The sequence below is a fragment of the Apteryx rowi genome, unplaced genomic scaffold, assembly GCF_003343035.1.
Source record: "Apteryx rowi isolate R43461 unplaced genomic scaffold, aptRow1 scaffold_15, whole genome shotgun sequence".
NCBI lineage: Eukaryota > Metazoa > Chordata > Aves > Apterygiformes > Apterygidae > Apteryx > Apteryx rowi.
The window spans coordinates 5226128-5244606 of NW_020447752.1; the positions used below are offsets into that span (position 1 = coordinate 5226128).

General features: G+C 42.2%; 1 protein-coding gene across 1 annotated transcript in view; it reads right to left on the bottom strand.

Annotated features, from left to right (window-relative positions):
• Nucleotides 1-18479, bottom strand: part of GALNT9 (polypeptide N-acetylgalactosaminyltransferase 9) — a 157922-nt gene that overhangs the window by 118394 nt on the left and 21049 nt on the right. The window contains exon 2 of the mRNA XM_026058798.1: nucleotides 7789-7969. Coding sequence (XP_025914583.1) covers nucleotides 7789-7969 — 181 coding nt within the window. The remainder of the gene's footprint in view (nucleotides 1-7788; nucleotides 7970-18479) is intronic.

The following is an 18479-nucleotide window of genomic DNA, read 5'->3' on the forward strand; positions in this document are numbered from 1 at the left end:
ACTGGAAAATGTGATCACAGTGTTAATCTCTGCCTCAGTCAGCCTTCTCATTGGAGCAATTCTACATTGCATAGCTAATTAAAGATTCAAAGACCTAACAGTTACCTGGGATTTTGGAGACAAAGGTTTGAGTCCACGTTCCAGTTAACACACCATTATTTCTTCAAGATAGCGGTATGAACAAATTTAGGCTGCCAACTAATATCCCAAATGAGCAGAGCCAGAATTGCAACCCTAAACACCGTGTGCCGCAGCAGGAGAGAGCCCAGCTCTCACAGAGAAAGCGGCATAGGAACTGACTCAGCCCAGACTGGCCCCATCCGCTCCCAGGCAAGACGGAAGGTCAGCTCAAAGCCAGGTACGTCTCCGCACGCCAGCGGTGTGCGCAGTGCCACATGTGTGCAAATGCACCTGGGCTAATTGTAGGGGATTCCCAGCCTGAGGAAAACGGCCGGTCTGTAACTTGGCCAGGCTGGCTGAGATGCGTACAAAGCCCCAGAGCATGTGTGCACGCGTGCCCCCGTTGTCACTGCTTGAACCCCATGTCTGGACATTCATTTGGGATCTAATTAAAACACTTCAGTTAGTTTAATCTCTTACTCAGTTCCCCTCCAATAAACAATCCCAATCTGTTACCCAGAGGTAATTCTCTCTGCTCCATTTTCTGCCTCTGCTTTTCCCTTTCTGTTTTAACTTTGTTTTTGCAACTAGCATTGCCAAAATGTTTTTTTCAGAATTTTAGCAGCATTTTTTAGACTTTTTGAGAGTGGATGCAAAAAAAGGGAAAAAAAAGTTTAAAAGTTTTCTATTAAAAAAGAAACCTCACTGAAATCAAAGTGTGCATGCCCCTGTACTGTCATTGCGAAACTCCATCAGCTGAAAAAATAGAAATGTTTAATTTCAACTAATGTTTCACTTCCTTTTGACCTAATATTAATCTGAAAGTTTTGGTATCGGCTATTGATAAAAAATTCATTATTTTGAAACGAAATTTTTCATGGGAAACTAATGATTGTTCTAAACAACTTTTTTAAATAACTATTTTACAGCAGATTTCAAAATGTCCCTTTTCAGCCTGACACAGAACGCTTTAATTATTTTTTTTTTCAGTTGGCATTTTCTGCTCAGCAGCATTTCTGGTTCTTGACCCGCTCTGGCTCTGCTCCAGCTCAGGGGCTTCCTGCGATGGGGAACATCAGTCGGGCTCTGCGTCATCAGGGGAGAATCCTAAGCACTGGCTTTAATTTGGAGATTTGTGCATCGTTTTCCTAAGCACTGGGAAGAACACCCGGGGTCCCCAGGGGATTTAAAAAGTGGGCCACAAGGCAGAGAAAGATAATAACACCCAGTCTAGCCATCCCCAGTGCACCGACCCCAAACCTGATGCTCTTCAAAAGCCATCTGCCTTCCTCCTCCGTGCTCCTGCCGTGACGGCTCACAGAGGGCCGGAGGAGCTGCCTGCAGAGGCCGTGGCACCAGGCCACTACCCTCTCGACAGAGAACTTGCAAATTCATGTCAGAGCTGCTGACTAATGCTCCCCAAACCACAGCAAGTCCACAAAGCTCTACAGCCACCGGAAAGGGTCAAAATTAAAGGTGAGCTTCCTGTGTCCTCAAAAGGCTTGAGCTCACCAGGCCCTGAAGGACAATCTCTTATAGAAAGGCTTTTCTAGCTACTGGCCTCATACTAGCTGCTCTTATTAAACCCTTGAATGAACAAATCAGAGGTCTATTTACCAAGTCTGCCCCCCTGATAGCACTATTTGATCAATTCCAGAATCCTTTCTGATAGGTAATTAAAAAGCTTTTCCTTAGGTATAGTGTGGAGTGAACCATTAATTACACTTCAGAGTCCCAGAGATGCAATTCCTTTACTATTGTGAAATGTCTATAGCAAGCAACAAAAACGCTCGCCTCTATAAAAGAGCTGAATAAATGAAAGTAATTTCCTCAAGACCTAGATTCCTCTGCTTTTTATGGCTAAAGACTTGACTTCCCTCAGCATTAATAAGTTTGTTCTTTAGGGCTGAATTTTCTCAATACAAACATCCATGACCATAACACAAAGAAATATATTCTTTGTGTGATAGAGCCAGCAGACTGAATCCATGTATTAGTATTTTTGTTACCGCCAAACTGCCACAACGCAGTCGGCATCAAGTTGCACAAAGAAGATCGGTTAAATTAAAGATCCTCACCAAGCAGCCACAATTTCTTGTAAAAGTCAATTTAGCTCTTATGGAAGCTGCAGGATCATATTAACTTTACTCAAAAGTATGCATAATGCATCACAGCAAGTGGTTTTGACAAGTGCATGCGTGCGTATGTGTGGACGTGTCCTGCATGAAAAGAATCCCCCAAAGTTATTTAAGTTGCAAAATCAAGTGTTAGAAAGTTAGAAAATGCCAAATTTACAGGTGTTCAACCTGTTCAATTCAACTCCTTGCGATCCAGCCTGTGCACCAAAAAGAACAGGGGAATTGGTATTATCCTGAGGGACGATGCGTATGTTCGAAAGCATCTGCTTAGCTAACACTTCCCGGTTTTCCAGAATGACAAAGTATAAAATAAACAGCTTTTGTTAGTTTTGGGGCCATCCCCCTCTCCTCCTCTCCTGAATGAAATTCTCTAAGGTTCTGAGTTTTTCTGCATTTTTAAGAACATACAGTCAAGTTGTTACATAGGGCTGTAGCACCTCTGTCCTCAGGCACGATGGGGAGGGTGTGAGCACCATCCTTGTTAGCGTAGCCCAGACTGCCACCTTTCGTGCTACGGCTGGCAGCAGCAAAGGCTGCTACCCCAGAAAAGGACGGATGGATGGTGGCGGCCATTTCTGGAGCCTCTCGCAGTGATTTAGCACGCCTCGGCTAAACCTCTTCTCTTTCTCTACTCCTCAGCACCCCGACAAATCAAGCCACTTGAAGACAAATGACTAAGCAGGGATTTAGGTGGGTGGCTCTGGGCGCTTCTGTTCAAAACTGYGAGATCTCTGTGAAAATTTCAGCTTTGGTGCTCCAGATCTATTTTTGACTATTCAATCAAACACTGGCACTTGGACACTGCGGCAAGAAGAGCATGCGCATGGGCAAGCACATTTCCAAGCAATTCTGTGAGCAGGCTTCAAGGCTGCTCCATGGCTACATGTAGGGTCAACTGATACAAACACATGTGCTTATGCTTTCCCATGCCTATGTATAAGGGTCACTGGCCGACCCTGGATTCATCTCTGCTCAGTACTCGGGTTGGTACCATCGCAGCCCATGCTTTGAGTAAGGAAGAACACAAACAGAATGAATCTAATAACTTTGGACCATTAAATAACATTTTCCCTAGAGAGCCAAAGAATAAGTCCTAGCTCAGCCGTGTGCTTCCAGAAGAAAAATAACCAAGAGAAGCTTCTCTTTGTCCCATTACACGGAGGAAATGGGGTATGTTAGTGAGGCCTAGAAGTCCTGCTCATACTTTACTGCCGGGAAGAGGGATCAGAAGGTTAAACATCCTCACTCTGCTCCTGAGCAGTCTGCAACATGTTTTCCATGATAGAAACAAAAGCAACCAATTGTAGAGCAAATGTTATGTATTCCGCACGCTGCAGACAAACTTCTGCAAGGAATGCAAAAGAGGAGGAAGAGGGCAAAAGAGTAGCTAGGAAATGGCATTATCCAGCAATTCAGACGGGGCTGCAGCAAGGAGATGCGGAGACCAGTACTCCCTTCCTTGTCTGTCCTCTCCCGCTTCTGGCTTGCCCTTAACTTGACAAATGTTTTGAAAGCTTGGTATGTGCTTGTATGACAGAGGATCAAAATAATTCCATCACAAGCATTATTAATTCGCTTGTAACAAAAATAATCCTGCTAAAGTCTTTTGGCATTAAGGTAGATTTCCTAAGTACTTCTATAAAATTTATGCTGGAGTTTAGATAGTTAGTGGCAGTCACTACTAACCAGGCCTCTGTTTTCGAATTATTTTTGTGTATTTTAATTAATCAACAAGACACAGAGCACTTTCCACTGAACATGCGAAGAAAAATCCCAGGTCAGTCCAATACCAGAACAGTTAGCTGAATGTTTGTAAATATTCATCCGTCAACCGTAATCAGTCCTGAGTATTCTGCTACATGTTGTACTCAGAAATATTTCATTCCTGCTACTTGGTCCTTCTGTCTTCTCAGAGCACTCAGTTGTACAGTACTCAGCTGCTTCAAGGCAAATATTCACCATAAAATCTTACATAATTCGCTAAGGGAAGATCAGCAGCACAACTTTAGAATCAGCACATTTGGTTTAGGTGAAATCCAACATGAAACGAAGACAGTGTTCAAGGTCACACTGAATAAACTCACAAACTGCTGGGGAAGCTTTGCATTGTTTTGTAAAACAAAATTGCAGCTTCTCTTTATTACATGTCTCTTGAAACTAAACATAGCTTGAAATATCAATTCACAGTGTGTTCCTGAACAGTTTCCCCAGGGTTGTCTACTTTCTATGCAGAGACAGGGCAAGCATTCAAGCTGTGGGAGGTGCAATATCAGAGAAGAAAAAGCTGAGACATATTTATTACACCATGTTCAGATCAAACTATAATTTTGTAATTATTGTGTGAATTGTAATCGCCAGCAAGCTATTTACTGTCATAGCCTCAATTCAGCACACAGAAACAACATGCATAAAAACTGCTGTTGTCTCCTGCACTTAGTGATTTCTATCTTAAAAAAAGGCTTTGGAGTTCAAAGGAATATCTGCAAAGGCAGCCGGTAGGAAGGCAGAGCACAAGGCAAGCGTATGGGAAAAGCATCTTGAAAGCAGGATTACACAGGCTTGCAGATTCTACTGCAGTGAAAGGACATGGAGGTGACTCCAATTTAGGAGCCTTCATGGTCATGCTGCCTGACTGTACATCTCTTTAGTGTAACATATTTTTTTAATTTACTGCGTGAGGATGAAAATACAGCCTGGAAAGCAATTATATTGCTGAACATTCACTGAAAGTATGCTAGTAGATGGGACAAAAGGCTTATTCCTCCCAAATATGACACTGGACAAAGATAAGGGAAGAGTTCAATGATAAAATGCACCAAAAGCTAATGTTTCTGATCTAATTTCTTTTTGAAGAATTTATAATATACAAGTTCCATATAAGAGTATGCCTGGAATATGACAAGTCCCATAATTGCACAACCAAATCACATTTACTTTCATAAATTGTGTCTATGCAATGGAGACTTGACCATAAATTTTCTTGTTTTATCTCTTTAATACCTACTGGTGTATGTAAATATGGAGGTTTGAACATTTTAAATGGAAGCCAGAATGGGCAGAAAGCATGGTTTAATACATATGACATTGGGAACGGGAATCAAGAGGGGTGGCTTTCTTCCTTGACAGGTCACAGACTTCATGCATGTCCCTGGACACTAATTCTACCTTGTTTCTCATTTAAAAAAGAGAAGAGTCCTCTCTACAATGCTGGGAATGACATGAATGTAAATCACTAGCAGACTGAGAAGGGCTCAATGATAAAAGCTGTATCAAGAGAGACAGAAATATGTGGCCACTGGGCAAGTCAGTGTACAGAGCTGGACAAAACAAGAATTGATTATACTATTTCCCAAAGCCTCTCTTCAAGATCTGGTGACCTGGTTCTCACCAAGGTCTAATGAGAGCAGTGTCTACACCAAAGTCAAGCTCAGCTTTGCCTTATGACATGACGCACACTCAGCACCTGCTAAGCATTCAGACGCTGTGCGAAATGGAGGAGCCAAAGAGACTGATTGCGCTGCCATGTTAGCACACGGCACTAGTAGTGACTGAAAACTGCCCATCACCATTAACGCGAGAGCTCCCAAGAGAGCCTGCATTTGAGTGTCTGTGCATTTGAAGGTGTCAGAGACAAAAAATGCAGCTCATGAGAATGACAGCAGAAATATCTAATAGAATATGGCAACCAAACGACAGCTAAACCCATTGATACAAATGGATAAAACTCTTCATATAAGAGCTTCTACCTTCTCTGAACTTTCAGTCATTTTTCATAGCAAATTCAATCTGAAGAGTTTTCCTGTGACTCTTAAGAATCYGGAGACAAGTGTTTCACTTCTGGCACCTAGATCTAACTAGAACCATCTCAAAAGTGTCAAAATACCACAAGGAAGGCAGTTCTCCCAGTAATTCAGACAGTTAATCAAGCAGCATAACCTTTCAAGATTCCCAAAATGAGCATGTCAAAAAGCTTATCTGAATCAATCATCAAAGCTTCCAAGTAAAACTGTGGAAGAGCATCATCTGAAATGAAATGCCGCTGCATTTCAAACTCGCTCAAGCCTCTGAGAGCTACCGGCCTAGACTGAAGCTTTGGAACCTTTGCTTTCGTATTTCCTGGCAGACCTCTCTTATTCATTATCCACCTGACCGCAGCAGCTAACAACAGGCCTGGTCAAATCTCTCTGACTTTCACTTAAAAATTTTCACACTGATTTTAAGGGACTTTGGACCAGACCTGATGTGCAACTCCAATAGCTGCATGACAGCTACTGGCTACCTTTTCCCCAGGATAGTTCCAYGATGGATTTTTACAACACATCGATCCAAATGTGACATTAAAGCAGTATTTTTTTTTTGTCACCTATTTAATCTAGGCTWTCTTTGTGATAGCAAGTGTCTAAGAATACAAACGTTGAGTCAATACTTCTGAGATTAGATTAGTATGTAACACAGCTAATGAAATTTGTAGTTAAGCTGAAGTTGTGTTTTGCTGGATTTTGTTTTTGGCAGCTTGAACTGCCTAAAATCTTAATTCAATTGTGATCTACTCACAGAACACAGCTGTTTTGCTTGGCTAAACTTTCTCTCCACTTAATAAGATACTTTTTATTTAACTTTCAGTTCTGCCTAGGAGCCCCAGTGAGGTTTTTAAAACAGAATATTATTATTAGAAATTAATTAAGTATTCTTTTCAATTCTGTCTCCTGAGAGTAACTAGGCATTGCTGCTTGTCTCCTCTGCATTAAGACATTACTGATTGTCATTCGCAGGATGACAGAGAGGATGTCTCATCTAGAAGACACATAACGACATAAATACGAAAAATGTGAAAGGCACTTAATACAAAATATAATAAATCAGTACAAATATTAAACATATAATTGCAATGTCAAACACAGCACAGGCATGTGAAGACTACGACACTAGCATACAAATACACACGCATTCCAAAGACAAAAAATCTTGTTGCAATTACAGGACCCTGATGGATTACACTTAGTCCATGTTTCAGCACGTTACAGACCCTGACCACACAATTCTCTTATAGGAACACCGAATGCAATTAGAGAAAAGGCACATGATTTGACCTTTTTTTCCTTTTTTTTTTTATCTTAAGCAACCTGTGTCTACRCAGTGTGTGTTGTCATTGCCAAACATTCCATTGCACATGACTTCACCAAGCACAGACTAAAGTTCCCACCTCTAACAGTGGACTCGGCTGGCCTTACTTGGCCTTTTCTAAGTGAAACAAACCCAATCAACACCAATATCCTAAAGTAATTTTTGATCTGAGGTTCTGAATGTGCATATCGATGCATTATTCATGGAATTAGCTATGCATTTGACACAGCTCTTCATGCTTGAGATTGCAGTTGGTCTTTTTAATTTTCCTTAAACTCAGGGGTATATGTACGACTAACTGTTGTCACACTCTAACCAGTAAGGGATGTGGAGAGAAGAATGCCACTGTGGGTCAAAGAACAACAGTCAATCACTTGCTCTAATAATATTGTGGAATTCAACTTACTTTTTTGGTCTGTAGTCAGGAATAGACCTGTCCAGTGATATCCTGTCACTGAGTTGGGCATTGTAACCATATTCTTCATATTTAGTCTCCGATTCATGGCTATCATCTCTCAGGGTAGCAGCCATTCCCCCTTGGCCCAAGCCTCCCGGACCTTCAACTAATCCCATGGGTTTTGCCAGACCTAAATGGAAGAAAAAAAATCAATCAAATGATTAATGTAAAAGGAGATAGATCCAACCTGTTCTGTGATCACAGAAGAAAAACAAGATCTGAACTCCCATAAAACTCTGTTTTCAAGTCCTCATGGCTCTGCAGTAATTAGCCTCAGCTTTTCAAAACAGAGTATATATCAACACATCGTGTGTTATCAGTGCATAATTATTAATGAGCAGACTATAAAGAATCAATTAGCAGCTTTGGCCATTTTCCCTTTTTCCAGTATAACTCCCTGGAAAGAGGAGTCTTGTTTGCAAACATTCCAAAATGCCTAATCGCCCTGAAACTAAGAGTTTTCACTTCATCTCACTATATCTGCATTTGAAATGTAGAAAACTGGTCTTAGGGAACTGCTAGCGGTCTGTTCTGTAGGTTAGTCATCCTCACCGCTAAGTGTGTTGAAATTAAAGATACCATCACCAAACACTGTACCTACCAGATCCCTTCATGAAGTCCAACAGAAACTCAAATAATCAGGAGAGATGGAAAAGGAACACAGGGAGAACAGGTAAACTTTCCCCATAAGAACTGGGGACCAGACCCTTACCCATTATAGCCCAATATAGCTCCATTAATTTTAAATGAGGTATGTTGAATTTTTACCACTTGAAGATCTGTCAGTTCAACTCCTTATTAACTTCAAGTCTGGAACAAGCTCTGAGCAGGGGCAGCCGCTCTGTGGCTCTGAGACCACCTGCAGCTCCTGAGTGGTTCACGTTTGGTTCCCATGCGGGGAATGGGTCTGCATGACTGGAGACAGACAGCTGCTGGGGTGGGAACTACAGATAAATCTAACCTCAACACATGAGGCAATAGATGGGTCATTCAGACTCAACTGCACACCTTGCCCTTTTCCTACAACGGAGCACTGGCACCATCTCTCACCTAGGAATTACTTCAGATTTCTTCTGTCCTTCAGACTGCTGACAAATAAATTATGCATCTCTAATATACCCAGCTGTATAAAGCTTAGAGGATCAGGAAGTTTGGACACACTGGTGCTAAAACGATTAGCCTTGCATTGCTTGGTGCTGAGATATTAGCCAGGCAACAGTGTGTTTGATATGTTTTTTTTTCACTAATATATTACCACCTGATTAAAAGAAAAAATTTTAAAGAAAACAAAACAGACAAAAAACCCTGCCCATACAACCACATCACCAAGAACCTCTACCATAGCAACAGGTATCTAACCTAACACTGAGTTCTGATAAATAAGCTCCTCAGATATCCAGGGTTTCATGTTAAAGCTTTCCTTTCCAAAAGACTGACTATCAGCAAATCATTAAAAGCAAAAAAGTTCTTTATAGTCATCTTGGGGATACCATACAGAAATGTGTAAATATCGTCCAAATCATTTACAACACAGAGCAAAACAATTAGAGTTTGACCAGTTCAACATTTTTCAAATTAAAAGTTTTTCAAGAGGAAAATGCCAATATTTCAACTAAACAATTAAAGACAAAGAAAGAAAAACTGTCAACATTTTCTAGCAGCAGACATGCAAGGCAGTACAAAGCTGTGACTGGCTTCAAGGCACAGTAAGGTCTGTGACGATTTAGTCCCTCGTGTAGGGATTTCTCTGGCACCTCATTGCTAAACTCTATCCTCATTTATTACAGCTCCATCACTGTCTCTGCTTAATTACAGAAGGGCAGAGTGGAGAAACAGTAGTTCGTTAGTGGTCTGAAACAGTAAAGTTAGCGTTTTCTACTGTTGGTGCTTAGGAGAAAATCCTAAGCTAAGGTTAGGTGAGACACTACAAACGGTCTGCCTGAGCGCAAAAGGGCCGAGTACCTGCAGTCACGTGCCTATCCAGGAATTTCAGGGCTGAATCTCAGGCGTTCCCTGCTAAAATACATATCTCACACTGCAGTCAGTGATCTCAAGTCAGGACAGACCTTCCTTGTATCTGAGTCTTTGATGTCTTCCCCAATAACTTAAAAGTTCATTGCTTCATGTTCCTCATCATCATGCACTGAAACGCTCAAGCGTCTTCCTGAATCATGAATCTTAGTGGGATGGTGGGGGGGAGGAAGGAAGTCCTGCAGAAAAACATTCTTGGCATGGCCAAGCTTTAAAAAAATACAGACAGGTCTGAGCATTCAAGCCTAGTGAATTGTTGAAATGAAAGGAAAACAAGAGGATCATGCAGCCACGGTCTCATTACGGTTGTGTGCGGGAAGTAAGCTCAAGGTCTCACTAGCAACCAAGATCACACAGAGAAGCAAAGGCAGAAGAGGAAAGACCAAGTAACACAGAAGACAAGCAGCAAAATGCTCATGTCCTGCCTAAAAATGTACAAGGAGAACTAGAAATAAGTTGAGCCAGACTGAGTTGAGCTACAGCAGGCTGACCAATGCCTGTGCCAGCTAATCACCTTTCTGCTAGGGAACATCACATGGAGTTACTAGCACAAGCTACTAAAGCCCAAAGAATTTGCATCTAATGCAAGAACTGAAATAAAGTAAGCTCTAAAGGTTCCCAAAGAGTATTAGAATTGTCCCAAATATGCACGTTCCATTCATGTCTCTGTTATTCTTGAATTTATGAAATCATCTTAAGTGAGATCCAGCTACATTGTGGGGACATTTTGTTTCTCTCTTCAGGTGTCTGCAGAAGCATTTGGAAAAGCTTTGCATGCTTGGCCCAGCCATGTTCCTTCTCTGTGCAAAATCAGAGCGGTAAGAGTCTTTCTTGTGACTTTGGGTCGGCCACATGAATCTCTGTCCATCTGAAAACCCGATTTCTCCTTCTTCCAGTAAGTAGAAAATGGAAAAAATAGTGACCTGATAAAATCCTCTCTCTGTGATCCAAATTTCTGACCAGTAGACACTCAGTTCATGAGTCAAAATATGTTGCTGGCTTACACTAGTTGCAATTCACTTTCAGAGGCACATCCAAATTATAGTATTGTGTTGGGCTGCTACTTACTAGGAGTCACAGGTGAGCACGCTGAGACTGGACATGACCTACAACACTGGTTGTAATCCTCTACCGCAGCCCTGATAGGTTCCGTTCAAACCATTATAAATACTACGGTGCCTACAGTTTGCTAGCAATGTGCAAACACACACAGAGTTCCTACTTCGAATGATAAATATTACCCCAATGCGATCTCTTGAAAAACAGTATTTTTCCCCTTAAAAATAGAACAGATTTACTTCATACATCACAAACTGCTCTTCTTTATTGCTCRCTTTTCTTCATAGAAATGTACCTTATGAATCTTTCTTCTACTAAAACTGGTTTGAAAATTTCTGAGAAGCTTCAGCTGTTGCTTGCAGCAATCATCATCAAACAACTGGGCTTGCACTAGAGCTCAACCTGGAGCTGGTCCTGCATTTCAGCACTCTGCGAGGACAGAGAGAAACAAGTGCACGGGAGGCTTGCGGTTAGGAACTGGTACTGTCGTGCCTCCAATCCGGGGACAAGCAAGGAGGAAGCTGTAAGCAGAAAGTGGGATGCTGTGGTTTTTGGGGTATTTAAGAGCACTGTTTCAATTTTTTCTAATGAAACAATTTTCTGTCAGCAGAGAGGAGAGAGTTATAGGATGTGTTGAAACACAATTAAAACTGTTCAAAAGTTGTGCTGCAGTTAACAATTTCAAATAACAGTTGTTCTTCAACCTTACTAAACGAAGCACTTCAAGACTTGTTAAATATTTCTGAAAATATTTTAGGGAGCTTTGTTCTGAGGGAAATATAACACTTCTCCCTTTTGTTCCAGTTTAGGATGAGGTCATTTGCCATTTTGACCAGCTTTAGTGTTTAACTTTACTCCCTTTGGAAAGATTAGAAGAGAAGGGCCCAAGCCTGCCATCCCTAGCCTGACAACTAGTCCTCGCTCAAGTAATTACAGAAGTGATCTGCGACTCTAAATCCACTCCCCCTGGCCCCCCCAGAAAGGAAAAACACACCAGCCTAATCTTCCTGCATGACACAGCCTTAGACCAAGACACTAATAGCGATTAGTGATGCTGCATGCCTCTGGTTTATGTGCCCAACATATGGCATCTTAAAGGGGGCTCTGTTTCAGAGAAAAGGCTCAACACTACCAAAAAAATAAAATAAATAAATAAATAAAAGGCAAACAGGCCTTAAGAGAGAATCAAATTAGGCACTTTAAAAGTTAAAGAATCCAGAAAACYAGACATGTCATAAAGTCTGTGTCCTTGAAAGACCGCAATGTGGAAATTTATTTGCTGATCATTTAGAATCATCTGGGCTGGGCTCTGATGTTACATCAAAGCAAACCGAAGATGACTTCATTAAAGTTAACTGACCTGCTTTGATGAAAGGGCCTCTGAGATGTGGTGTGCTCATTTTACTTTAAGCAACAATTCCAGTAGCTGAAAACTTTATTCCTCGTATTGTATGTTCTTGCAGTTTACAGAACAAAACCCTTGCATCTTTAAGGCACAAGTAACAGAGGAATGAAACTTTCAATACACATGGAGCATCAAGCAGTGTGTTTGCTATTTTTCTTATGAGAGAATGAGTTAGCCTTCCAGAACCATGCATAATGACAATTATTTCATATACTTTGCTCCTAAATCTCATATTCTAGCTCTTCATGCTGCTAATCTGATCTTGTTGTAGGAAACAGCCATCATCTATTTGACTTGTTCTCCAAACGTATTGCTGGGTTTTCTTCTCCCATTCATTAGCCAGATTTTAGTCTAGTCTGATTGGCAATCATTACAACAATGACCGATATACAGCAGCAACCATATAAATGCTATCACATTGCTGCATTCTGCAAGAATAGCACAAAAGTAGGTCTAGAAGCCATAAACTCCAAATTCACAGTTATCTGCAGTGGTCAGCCTTTTGTGGGGAGAAAAAAGAAAAAGGTGAGGGCGCCTGTCAGCTCAGCAGCAGCTTCTCAAGGAACGGCCTGAAGGGACACAACAAGGAAGCAAGCAGTGGGAGACAGCAAACCCAAGTCTGGCCGCGGCAGAGGCTGCCAGCAGACGAGACATCCTCCAGCACAGACACTGAGCTCTCGCCCGAGGGGCGCCATGCCGTCCAGCCCTGGCGCGCGGCCCTGGTGAGGCCTTCTAGCAGGCAGAACGTGGGAAGAGCACCAGGGAGGACCTGAGGAGCAGCATACTCCAAGGTGCTCCTGAAGGACATGCAGGCGGTTGCCAAGGGCAGAAAGCCAGTAAAGAGCAAGGTGTCCGTGCCTTGGGGCTTTTCTGCTCGGAGAAAGCCCAGACGGCCTTGAGGAACAGCCCCCTGGGAGAACACCTTCCCTCTGGTCTCACTGAGGGAGCGATACAGAAAGGAATACATATCCGGAAATACTGCTACTCGGCAGAGAGACAATTGCTATTGATTTTATATGCTGGGTGTTCAAGTCCTACAATGACAGGCAGCAGTATAAAACCTAAAAAAGACAGATGGAGAAGTGCCTCTGGTTCAATTTCCAACATATATCCGGGTTTTAACCCAGGCATATCAGATGGGAGAGCTTCTCCATTTTCTTCTTCTTCTTTTAAAAAAAAAAAACAAAAAACTTACTGCAGACTTCCAGATCCTCCTCTTAGATTTGACTTGCCTCTCTCTGGCTCTAATTAGCACTCATTTTTCCATGGTTTTGGGAAGAAATTGTAGGCAGGGTACAGCACCGATGCTGATAGTGCAGCTCTGGCTTGTGTCAGCAAATAACTGGCAGAGAAATCACGCTGCCAGCTGACTTGGCCCTAAACTGGTGATGGGCAGAGAGGGGGGACAGGGAACAACAGTGGCAATGCCCAACAAGCTGCTATTTTTAAAGATGCCTTTTCCTTAAATTTTTAGACTAAAAAGCACAGCCCATAAGCTGGGATCAGTCATACCCAGTTCAACATTGTAGATGACAATGAGGTCACAAATAATTAGTGTCTGTCATTCATTTCAAATTTATTGCTCTCACTGCAGAGATTTCTGTAGAAGAGAGGAATTGCTGGGAGAATGGGGAGCAGAACGAACCAGTCTCAGTTTCTTAACCAGATTAATTACTCTGCAGGATGCATAATTTTCTAGGAAGAAAAGAGACCTCCTATTTTTCACCATAAATCCCATCACAATAGGAAAATTACTGAAAAGATTTATGTGAGAAACCATGGTAAAAGCAAGATCAAACTACATCTGTGATTATTTTAGTGTTGGGTTTTTATTTGCAACACAATTACAGGCAGCTGTAAATCAGGTTCAGCCAGGGTTCTCAGACATCATTAACCTTTTGTCAATTTGAAATAAAAACAAGCAATTGAGAATAATTATTTACCTGTATTCAGAGCAGCACAGGTCTGTTCTTAGCCTTTTCCTGGCCTTCCTGACAACTCTGGGCAGCCCCCCGTCCTTGCCGGCAGCTTCGGCTCTGCTCCCACCCCTCACACCCCCTTCCACTCCAGGCTATCGCAGAGGGATCGGGGACGTCCAGGCACAGCCCTAGCAGGGGCAGCTCCACCACCAGCTTGGGAAGGCCACTGACTTTCCTGTTGCAAAACCACTGAAATGCCTCTGCCTCCACGTCTCAATCCCAGTCTCACCCCTTCAGCTCGAGAGGGCTCCAAAGCCAACCCCTTGAGCCTCATCTACCCTTTACTGAAAGCATCTGTGCTCTAGAATAGCTCCACAAAAGTCTTCTGGTTCCTAGCATCTCAAAAAGGAGGAATCAAATGTTCCTCTTAAAAAAACAACGGCATAGTCATCCAGCAGTTTTACCTGTAACTCCTGAAACACTTCTCACTCTTTTAAACAGGAAAGGTAAAACTCAGCAGCTTAACAGTTGTCTTCCTTCCTTTCCCCATTCAGACTTTTCAGTTGCAAACATGCTTGCCTATCTTATATGTGAATAAAACCTTTAGGTGCTGGTTTAACCCAGAATAAAGAAAGAATTCAGGGACAATATCACCTCTGCATGGACTGACAAAGCTGACTTCTAGCATTTCCATTTACAATTTTTAAATGAAAAGATGGTTCATAGACTCTAGAAGGGGTTCAGTAACACAGCTAAAACAAGTTGCCATTTACAGGGATTTTTTATTTTAGTTCTGTATAAAACCAGAATGGAAGACAAAAATGTAAACCACTGCTTCTGGAAGCAGGCACTAAATTAGTTGCATCAATGAATCAGTCCAAACACTTCTATCCTGCATGACCGTATCATGCTAATTTTGTAATCTTGCACTGTTGCAACCAGAAACTCCAAATGAAGGCAACAGTCTCACCGAATAGTGTCTRTATAGACATGTAGGGAAAAGGTAGCCTTCTTCCTTTGAGAAGTGACCACACAAGTCAGAGTGAAGCAKATGCAAAAGGGAAGCAGCTGGTTGGAGTAGGAGGAAGAAAGAGCAATATAAGCAAGCTGTTCAACATTAAGCAAAAGGTCTCAGCTCACCAGTTGTCTTACTGTTTATAGTTCCATTTTGGTAATCCCTAAAAATAACTAAGAGGAGAAAACTTTTCCAAAATAACATCTGTTTAAATTAGAGAAAGGCTCATCCATATCAGCAACGCCTTGCCTCTCGCACACACCTCTGACAGCCAGGGACATTCTGATCGGTTGTTCAGTTCAGTACTTGTCCCAGACTCAACACTAGAGGGGAGAGACACCCGGAGGAGGCAAAGCAAGGCCTTAYGGGGTACAGCTGCTACAGATGAGAGACACGCCATGAGTTTCGGCTCCCTTCCAACTTTTACTGCTGACATGCCCCACCACGCAGAYGGTTTAACAGGAGACTGGGTGTACAAAGGGTTACCAAATGGCAGCAGGAATTCCTCCTACATAATGCTTTGAGATCTCTGGATAAAAAGGGCCCTAGTTATTCCCTAGATTCCAACAAAATCTACTAAACTTGAGATCCGGTATCAGAAAGAAATCTGTTTTCAGAAATGAACAAAACACTTCCATCTTGGATGCTTCCGCCCTTGAAGTGCTCCAGGACAATAGTTTTGCACTAATTTGCATTGGTTCACACGTCCTTTCACAGTGCTACTGAATGCAAAGCAGCCCACCAAAACACAGAGAGTTACGGTACTCGGAGCTCCTTCTGCAACTATCACTGACATATCGCAGTGCCTCGCAAACAGCAGGGAGGCTGCATTGACAACGCCCTTGAGGCCGGAAGGAGTCACCATCCTGCAAATGAGGTGCTGAAAGGTTAAGGAGCTCCCTTGGATTGTGCAAGATATAGTGGCAGAGCCAGAAATCAAAAGTGGTGACTGCCTGAATCCTTGTCCTGGCAATCAAAAAGCATCCTCCCTCTTTTTCTAATACAGGCCTACTCTGGCAAAGGCTGAAGCATCTTCCGTGCAGTGATTCCCTGCAAGGTCAGCAGGAACTAATGGTATGGGGTATCATACGAGACCACGCCTACAGTGGTATTTCTCTCTTCTCCATCCTGCTATACCACCCTAACTTTGACAAAATGCCAAACAGGTTTCACAGCCTGTGCTTTCTTTTCCCTCTGCCTCCCATGCTGGTTACTTCATTTTTGCCAAAGGATCCCCTGCAGAAGTTTGACAAGAACAGATACTTGCCTCTCTCATTGACTCCCATAAATCCTACACAAACTATGGTTAATGAAGAAAGGACCATAGCTAAAGAGTGGCTCTCTGAAATTATTGCCTTAGAGAATGTCCAAAAATTGTTTTGTCACACAGATATAAAGAAGTTACTGAATGCATTATCAGCTAAGCGCACCAAAATTAAACCTGAAAAAGTAAACGCATTTTGCAGTTGCAAGACCAAGGATTAACAATATACAGGAGAAAGTCTTATCTGGAACTTACATTTCAGCCAACTTTGTAAACAGTAGTAAGCAGTATGAGAAGACAGTAGCATGTCTGGCTTATGATTCAATCTAAATGTTAAACAGGGACAGGCCCTTCTGCATACCCCAACTTTCCATATTCAAAACCTGTTTCTCCCACCACCCCCTGCAATAAGCCTATATAACATACCAGATTTGCTGCCCAGAGAATTGATCTGAATTTTGTCCATAGAGAATGTGTTATCTTCTGAGCTAGAGAGAATACTGTATGTAGATGAAGTTTAGTTTCACATACAGCAACATTCACCAAATCACACTCCACAGGGACACAGCCTCCAACTTTCTGCAAAGAAGAGAGTAAAGAACAAAAGCCTGTCCAATTTAAATGACTGCAGCACTTCCATCTATCTGAAATCCAAAGTACAGTCCCATTTTTTATAGTTGTAATCAAGTTTGCTGCATCCTTGCTCGAAAGATTTATGTTCCTTACTATCCAGTATCAGAGCCAAGTATCTCTGAAGATATACCACAGGAAAGACAAACAGTATGCTGTGGCTGACAGTTTGAAAAGGAAAAGTACAATAACTTCTCTAAAGTCAAAGCACTTAATGCGCAACTTTTTGGCTCTAGGCACTAGGGGGTGGACCTTGACCTTTTGTCTCCAGACCCTTCTGTCTGTTAAGCTGAAAGCCTAAAACAGTGTTACTCAGCCTTCATCCACAGACAACTGACAATCCCCTGACTGCTGAATGGAKGTGAAGGAATGAAGTGATTTGGCAGGTCTTCTGCAGGAGGGTTGTTCCATTTCCACCTACAGAAGCTAGTCAGAGACAGTGCAGAATGAGGAGCCCTGGAAATTATATAGATTGGGACACATTATCTGGCAAGAGGACTAATACCCAATCCCTTATGTGCTTTACCCTACATTTCTTCTTCTTAAGATGGTTTCCTGGTTGCAGTGAGTGCTCTGAGGCACAGCCTATGAGCATCTGTCAAGTGTTCAAAGTACCTCAGATGGAAAATGCCACAAAAATGCCAAGGGCTATTATCGGCATCTGGGCTGGAAGCCGACCCTTATTCCATCCTACATACTCTGCTCCTACTATACTGATGCATTAATCCTCAAATCCTTTATAGTAAACCTTCCTAGGACAGGATTCAACCAGAACAGCTTTTTTCTTAGTGTTCTCACAGCACTTAGTCTAGGATCAGGACACCATTGTTGCAGGTGCTAAATGAGCCCAGAAAGACATTTTCTACCCCAAAGAGCTCACTATCAATGTCAAAGACAAGAAACTGAGGCAGAAAGACAATCAGGGAAGAAGATAATGAGACAACACAGATCAGCAGGAGAGGCAGAGGTCTCAGTACAACAATATCTATGGATTTCATCCTTGACATAGACAGSAAGGTAACAGATTGTTTCATAGCCCACTGGACGGTCTTCTCTTCTACGCCATTGAGTGAATTCTATCCCAGTGAGCTCCCCTTTCATCGCAGACAGCATCCTGTGGAGGAAAAGGACAGGACTTCTACAAGGAGGCAACCTAGGGACATGATTTATAGTCTTTTCTCCAAAACTAACATGAAGATGTTTCTGAAATAATTCCTTCTGTGGAAAAGCTTGTGATATAAGCTCCCTGCTCATTCAGGTTATTTTGAGATGATGAAAGATGGCAGTTCTGATATACCTAAGACAGGTTTCCAGCCA